At 32.4% G+C, this 8,549-nt stretch overlaps 1 protein-coding gene across 1 annotated transcript; it reads left to right on the forward strand.

Moving 5' to 3' along the window:
- The first annotated feature begins 1,402 nt into the window (after nucleotides 1-1,402).
- Nucleotides 1,403-3,136, forward strand: LOC103496615 (40S ribosomal protein S26-3-like). The gene is made up of 5 exons (XM_008458550.3): nucleotides 1,403-1,561; nucleotides 1,642-1,734; nucleotides 1,963-2,047; nucleotides 2,137-2,270; nucleotides 2,870-3,136. Exons 1-5 carry the CDS (start codon nucleotides 1,559-1,561, stop codon nucleotides 2,942-2,944), a joined length of 390 nt encoding a protein of 129 aa, XP_008456772.1. The 5' UTR covers nucleotides 1,403-1,558; the 3' UTR covers nucleotides 2,945-3,136.
- The last annotated feature ends 5,413 nt before the right edge of the window (nucleotides 3,137-8,549 follow it).

Here is an 8,549-nt window from a genome sequence, read left to right on the forward strand (position 1 = left end):
TACCCTAACAATGTTTAATTTGAGATTAATAAACCCAACGCAATTGAAATATCCGAATAATAAAAAATGCAGCTTATAATTAAAAGTTTACTATTTAATATTGATTGTTATTTTATTTTTATCTAATTTGATACGTACTAATTTATCAATAAGTATTATTGCAAAGCAAGTGACCAGTTTAACTTAACATTTCTTATCTATAAAATTCAACAAAGAAAATGTGTAAATTAAGCAATGTGGAGCATATGCATTGCTCGAGCTATAAAACCTAGGGAATCCACATTGTCAAACCCATAATAGAATTTAGCTCATAATTGAACAAATTTCGTTGAACCAAAAATCATGCTTACAAGGTAGAGTTTCAAAGAATAAAATAACAAAAACATAACAAAATGGAAGAATAGTTGTTGTGAATATTAAAAAACAGACATATTCGAATCAACCTCACACTCTCAAGACTCCCTAGGTTAGATTTTCATCTCTTAAAGTCGAATCTTTATTCTATACGAGGCTAGATTTTCCTCTCTTAAGGTCGAATTCTTATTCTATACTCTCTCACATGGGGTAGGGAGGATCTAAACTAAGGTTCTTCAAAGGAACTTTTGTTCTCGAAGAGGTATTAGTTGAATATTAAGTCTTTTTTTTTTTAGCGTTGAAAAATCATTGGTTGAATGATGATATACAAACAAGAAGGCATCCTTTTTTATAGGTCTCAATCAGTTGAAAGGAGTATGGAATTGTTGCTCCCAATAGTTATAATCTAGTTTGAGGTCTAAATAATGATTATGGACCGTGAGAATAGCAATTATGAACGACTGGTAAACTTTTAAAAAAAATTGATGCGAAATGCAAGTAAATATGATCGCATTGACAAAGTTAGTCAAAATTTTATGCAAAAGTTCATAAATCCTACCAAAATCAAGTTTTGAGATTAAAAAAAAAAAAAAAAAAAAGTGATTCATGTGTGCATTATATCCTTTTAGGATTAGTAACGAGTTAAACACATGCAATGGACCATTTTTAATAAATAAAAATTCCTATAACATGTTCCACGACTGCCTCAATTTCTTCTCCCTTATGTTTCACTAAAGGGTGCCCTGAAGTTTTAAAATGTCCACATATTTTTAAAATTGTCATCAAGCTTAATTACTTAATTAATGGCCCTTAAATTTAAACCCACTTCAATATCTTGTTATTTTCTACATCAATATTTTCACATATTCTCAAATTTTAAAATTTTGATGAAATGTTTGCTAAATTCTATATTTAATTCTATAACCAATACAATTTTTTAAAACACATATATATATATATAATAATAATATTTATAACTCATAAAAAAATAATGTAAGCTTCATGTCGTAGGCAAAATATGAAAAAGATAAGAACAATGGGGGGTTATATGCAAATAAACTAAATTAGGGATTTCATTGGCTAGGTCACCTTCTGTTTCCCCTTCGTATAAAAGGATCACTACCACTCATTCATAAACCCTAATTCAGCCGACGAGCTCTCTCATTCTCTCCGGTTCGCTCCTCCATCTGATACAACTGCAACCATGGTGCCCTAATCTCTCCCCCCTTTGTTTCGATCCTTCGTTCTCCTCTAATATTCTGCTTAACAGTTTCTCTTTTGGTTCAGACTTTCAAGCGCAGGAATGGTGGACGCAACAAGCATGGACGCGGCCACGTGAAATTCATCCGCTGTTCCAACTGCGGCAAATGCTGCCCTAAGGTACCTGGGCTTCTTTCCCCCCTCTTTTGATGTTCCGTCTATTTGCTTTTCAATGTATAACAATCATGGAATTAAGATGAGAGTAATTCACATCCTGGGTTTTACTTTTCCTGTTGTGTTCTTGGTATTCTGGGTTGATTTCGTCTCGTATTTGCAATACCGGTGTGATTTTGAACTATTTTTCTATGTAGAATATCTAATTATGTGATTTCTTACTGGGGTGGATAGGATAAGGCAATCAAGAGGTTCCTTGTCAGGAACATTGTGGAGCAGGCAGCTGTTAGGGATGTTCAGGAAGCCTGTGTTTATGATCGTATGATCCTTTTCTTGAGTGAATTTTTCCTTTATGTTCCAATGTTGCATGTTTTGAGTGGTTATTTTGATGTTTGTTTTTTGATACAGAATACACTCTTCCTAAGCTTTATGCCAAGATGCAGTACTGTGTTTCTTGTGCTATTCACTCTCACGTTGTGAGGGTTCGATCGCGCACTGACCGGAGGAACCGTGAGCCTCCACAGCGCTTCATTAGACGCAGGGTATATTTTGAATCCATTTAATTTTCTTTCTTGTTCTTTCGTTTGATTAATTTTCCTAGATTGATATGTACTAGTTATGTGAGCTCGTGTATGATTAGTGTTTCTAGCTTTTGCCGATGATTAGCTTCTCATTAGCAATTTTTTGTGTGATATGGTTGCTAAGAATGGAGTCTATGTAATTATTGTCATTCCTCGCTGTCGTATAGCCGGTTGTTAGCCTATTGATACGTGTTTAGTGCTGACCCTTTAACTGATCTTCACAAAGCTTACTTTTTTCTATTTATCCATTTTTGTTAATGTTAATCAGGATGTGCGTAATGACTGTTGCCATGTTGCTGGGTTAATGCTCATTTTTTGCCCTTGTTTTTTAACAAGTCTCACAATTTCAAAATTGAAGGCTGCTAATTCTGTTTACTTTGGTATTTAATGGAACATGAGGCAAAGTTTTTGCTTTCGTTAGTTTTTACATGGGAATTCATGGTTCTGTTGCTGCTCACTCAATTCTAAATCCACTTCTATTGTTTTTTGTGCAAGTACAAATACGTTTTTGTTGTTGATGCTTGTTTAATTAGTTGAATTATGTTCATGCTTTTCCTCAGGACGATGCACCAAAGCCTGGACAGCCAGGACAGAACCCTCGTGTTGGAGCTGGTGGAGCTCCACCCCGTGCTTGAAAGAACCCTTTATAAGCTATTTAATTTTCTCATGGTTTCTCAGATTTTGTGGACTTCATTTTTATTTAGGATTCTTCACTATATTTTGAGGGCTTTGTTTTGAGTATCGAATTATGCTGTACTTCTGAAATCTGATCAATTTTTGATTTAACAGGTTCTCTACTTGAATATTTTTATTGTTTTTTGTCATGAGATCTGTTCTATCGATCTTGTTTCATTAATCTCCTTTACTTTTTAGTCAACAATTCAGACCATTCTGAAGAGTTCGTTCTATTATTGGAAAGTGGAGGAAAAACGCGGTTGTCCTAGTAATGTACAATGTTTGTTGTGGTAGCTTCGCCCTAATTTTGAGCAAATGCGGCTGGCCAAGTTCGGATTCTCGTGAGAAGTTCTTGCGAGTTGTAATTTCGGTCTGCTGCTTGTCTACGTAACAGTGCTAAAGATTAGAAATGCTATTATTAAGTGTTTTTTGGGAGGAGCTTTGCACTAATTATCAGCGATAACAAGAGGTTAATTGGCAACAATTCTTTCATGTCATTGCCATCTAATTGAGTTAGGGGAACGTTGCCTTTTCCTTATCTCAGTTGATTCGAAATTTAAATCTAAGGTACTAAATTGGGTGATAAGATGTAACCACTCGAATCCTTCCTAGCTCTCCATTTCAGAACACCATAGTCTTTCGTGGCTTGTATAATTGTCTATGGGCTTATGAAGAATGTATGGAATGAAGGACGAAGGTTTCTTTATTGATGCCACAATTCATGATGAACAAGTTCTTACTTATCTACTTGTTCATTGGATTGAACGATTTTTGTTTTCCTTCTCACGTCTGAAATGGTTTAGGGGAATGAGCTTTTAGTTTTTCACTCCTTACATTGAGATGACAATATGACATAACGGTGTGTTACAAGAAGTTTGTGGTAGCAATAATTTCAATAGTAAGTATATGATACATCATCAAGTTAACAAATTTTTGACTCGTCATCAAATTATTTAATCTTTAAATGTTTGGGTATGCATTCCATCTGGCTAACCAATAATCAAAGGGTTCAAAAACCATTCTTATGTTGGTAATCAAAAGGTTCATTAGCTACTACCTTTTCTTTTTGTTTTTGGTTATTTTATTTATATAATGTGAAAATTTGATTATCCAAGTTATGAAATTCATTATATGGATGGAATGTCCTTGTCACAAACTCATATATACTCTACAAGATGTATTAAGTATAGTATTTTTCTAGGAATCGTGATTCAAAGGAATCAAAATAAAACGAAAGAAAAAATGAAGGGATCAAAATTGTAGTTTTTAATAATATGTAAATTGACACAAGGGTAGAAAATAAGATGGTATGCAAAATTATTTCTATTTTAGAGAAAATGTGTATTTATTAAATCATTTAAATAGCTAGACATTTGACATTTGTTAGCAATAGCATCACATCTTTCTATTGAATTGTTAACAGAATTTGCATCAAGCAAGGCGTTGAAATTTGTACCTTCAATTAAGTTGGGTAATCGTGGACCCAACCATTGAAAATGTTGTTGCTTAAATACTATTTTTATATTCTACAATTATAAGACAGAAATAATTTTAGGATACTTCAATTCTCTCTTATCCCCCCACCTCCACTTGCATTGGGACAATGTTTCTGTTCTTCATTTCTATCTTACCTTTAATTGAACTAAATTATTAAACATTTCTAGTGCCATTTTTCATTTAACCAATGAAAGAAAATCAATGCTGGGTTTACGAAATTTAAGCCTATTTCATAGTCATTTCGAAGTGATTGAGCTCATCAAGGATAATTTGTACATTATTCACAACAATTTTGAGTTGCAATAAAGAGAAACATAAACAAAACCCAACCAGAAGAATTATGAATAAAATGGCAAATAAAACAACCAAAAACACTAAAGAATAGTCCACACAACTTATGAGAATAAGCTTTAATTAAGTAGAAGTATCAAGAATGAGATTTCCCTCGATAGAGTGTGAAATCACTTAGAACAACCCAAAAAAATCATCATATTACCCTGACTGATCACGTAAAGTTCCATAGACACAACGATTATACTTTTTTCAAATCTTACCTTCGTTGATAGCCTAAACTAATACGACAATTACAATAAAACCCTCTCCCAAGGAGAGATCTGTATAACATCTTCCTTCCTTCAAGTACATTTTCTAAATAGTACAACTAGAAGGACAATAAAAGAAGAACAAATGATCTCAAAATCCAACCTCACACATAAATAACATATACATTAGAGATATCCAGACACCAGCTACGATCATTAATTAAATAAAAAGAAAATTATATGTTATCTACATTAAGAGAATCTTTTCATTAAATTTACACAATATTTTCTCAAACTTTTCCATGAGAAATTAAGTTTGTGATGGAGGCAGAGTTTTGGCGTCAAGACATATAATAATCCAATGATTAACAAAAGAAAAGTTAATCAGTATACATTAGTTAATGAATTAACAGTACAAATAATTGCATAATAATGAAATAATGAATGAAATATCTCTGACCGCTCCTCTTAATATACATCACTTTTTAGCCAATATTTACCCAAAACAAAATACATGGATTTAAAAAAAAAAAAAAAAGAAAATTCTAAGTGTTGAAGTTGTTGGTGCCTTTGCTGGGTCCGGACGGCGGGATTGATCCTCCCTTTGGAAGAAACCCAAGAAGCAGAGACTCATATTCCGTCGTTGTCGCTGACGTGGGATCCGCCGGAATATCAAGTTTAAGGCCCGGGAGGGCGGGGGAAAGAGATTGATGGCGCAGCAATCTGGCTGAAGAAGAAGAAACAGAGATGAGAAGAATGAGAGTAAAAAGAAAGAAGAAAATGGGGAGTTTTTTGAGGAGTTTTGCCATTGAAGAAAGGAATAAAAACGAAAACTTAGAAGAGATGGAGGAGGAAATATTAGGGAGATATGAAGTGAATGTGGAGTTGGTTTGATTCGATTTGGAAAGGGAGATTTATAAAAGTGTAATGGAATGAAAAGGGAGGCGAATTTGATTGAAAAGGTCAAAGCTTTGATTTTTCTTATTTCCTTTTTTTATGTTTGTACCACACTCGCAAAACACGCGCCCCAATTTTCACGCTCTTTTGTTGGCGGGTGGGGACACGTCGCCAAGAAACATATGGTTTTTTTTTTATCATTTCTTTTAAGTACCATTTAGACAATATATGCTTACTTTTGATGTTTTCAATTTTGATCGGTAGGTTTTTCGATACCATTGGGACTTTTAACTTTTGTTTATTAATTTTGAACAAATTGAAATATCACCCCACCTCTCGATCATCCCTCATATATTCTCTTACTTCCAATTTTCACCTCTCAAAATTAATCCTTCAAACTTACATCATTCTTATAAGTGTGATTAATGTTATCATTATATTTGACTACCCAACTTTCTTTCCCCTAACATTTTTATTTTTTATAACTCAAAATTAATTTATAAGGCTATAACTTAATTACTTTTTTAAATCTTATGAACCTATAAGATATGATGTTTCTTTTTTAGATTAGGTCATGTATTCCTACTTGTTTTCTACTAATTGTCATTATTTGTTTCGCTGCTAAATAGGTAGGTATATTATAATCATGAATCTAGTTGTGTTCTTCAAGGGTTGCTTAGCTTGTTCACTTGGTGTATGTTCATGGTGGAGTTGACTTTCATTTTTCTTACTATTCTAATCATATTACTATTTTTATTTAAGATGAGTGTATGATAAATAATGATAGAAAGTATTTGCTTAAGGAAATAAAAGAAATAATAAACTTTCAATGTATATTATATGAGTTTTTGTATTCATAACTTTCCATAAAAGTTTAGAAAATAGGAATGACAATATTCATATCCTAGTTTTCATTTTAAGTCATTATTTAATAGTTTTATATCACTATTAAATGTATTTTCTCTATTCATATAATAAATGATATTTCTCTCTATCGTTGAAAAGAGCAAAACCGTCTATAATTATCACAAATTATTTGTGGTTGATTTGAGAAAATTTTGGAAATGTAAGTGTAAAGTGGGCGTTGTTTAATGTAAAAATGTGATAAGGGGTTGAAAAAGGGAAAGTTAGTTGGAGTGGAAGTTTGAGAGTGACGCGTGAGAGCGTGTAAAGTTAGAGAGAGTAGGAATAGGAAGAAGAGGTGATGTTGAGTGTGCAAACAAGGTGGGCCCGAAATTTGACCATTTCAGTCCACGTAGGATTTGCAAAGTGGTGCGTTTTTGTGACGGTGGTACGCGTTTTTAGCGTTGCACAATGCTTGGGCGGCAAGTCTAAGCACTCCCACTTTCCACCCACCTCTCTACTCCAACTATATTTCCACTAATCCCCTTTTACTTACTTACTAATAATATGCTTTTTCTCAGAAACACACGCTCTCACACCAATCTTCAAACTAAATCATAATAACCACACTCGCAACTCAGTTGTTTGTCTGTGCTTCCTTCATTCTTACCAAATTTTGCTTTTTTATTAAATCCATTTTAAGGAAACTTACCATTTCTATTTATTATTTTTTTTAAGTATTTGAGGTTGGAGAATACATCAACTTCTTGCACAAGTTTCAAAATATTGGAACCTTACTTAATAAGTTTTAACAAAAACTTCATTTTGGTTTGCCAATTAACTTCTCTGCCTTGAATGATTTATTATCCATAGTCATTCATTGCAACATAAACTATGTCCTTAAGTGTTTTCATCAATATCTCAAACAACTTTCTTTTTTAAGGTTAAATTCTATTTTGATTTATTAATTTTAAGTTTTTGTTATATTTTGGCCGTTGAGACTTTTAAATATCTATTTTAATTCATAAATTTCAAAATTATATTTGTTTTATCTCGTATTATTAATCCTTTGTTAATTCATTTTAAAATTATGTTTGTTTTATGTCACATGCATGCATAAATTATTAAAAATTCTAATTTTATTAAATTATAATTAATTTAAATGAGAATTAAATTTGATGTTACAAACCAATCATTTGAAGTTGATAGTTAAAAGTAGAGTGTGCAAAACAACGAAATAATCCCAACATACAATAAACAAAGTTGGAAAAGAAACTAAGTGCAAAATCTAAAGAAGTTAAGGAGAAGAAAACACCGAATTTTATAGTGGCTCGACAATGTGCGAATGTCCACTTTCCAAGACTCCTTCTTGGATATTTTCCTTTCAAAAGTTGCTGTGAATAGAATCTATACAACTCTCTTTTTTCATATATACTAAGAATGAAAAGTGAATTTTCACTGCTTCGGGATTTAACTATTTTTTTTCACAACCCAAAATGTACCCCTTGACTTGATACAAAATCCAACGAAAAATTAAAACAAAAAGATTCAACTCTAAATATGTAAAATATACAAGTCAGTTGTATGATACTCTAGAAGATTCTCCCAACCATTACACTTGTAAAAGTTAAAAGAGAAGGAGAGAAATATGGTCTTTTTGAGCACTTGAAGGATGAATAAAATGTACTTTTTTTTAGCACTCCAAGGATGAGCAAAGTATGCTATAATCTTTCTTTTTACTTTACTTTCCTGAAAGAGGTGGTGGAATTATGGTTGTTTGATTATA

This window comes from Cucumis melo, chromosome 3 (assembly GCF_025177605.1).
Source record: "Cucumis melo cultivar AY chromosome 3, USDA_Cmelo_AY_1.0, whole genome shotgun sequence".
In the NCBI taxonomy this organism is placed as follows: Eukaryota; Viridiplantae; Streptophyta; class Magnoliopsida; order Cucurbitales; family Cucurbitaceae; genus Cucumis; species Cucumis melo.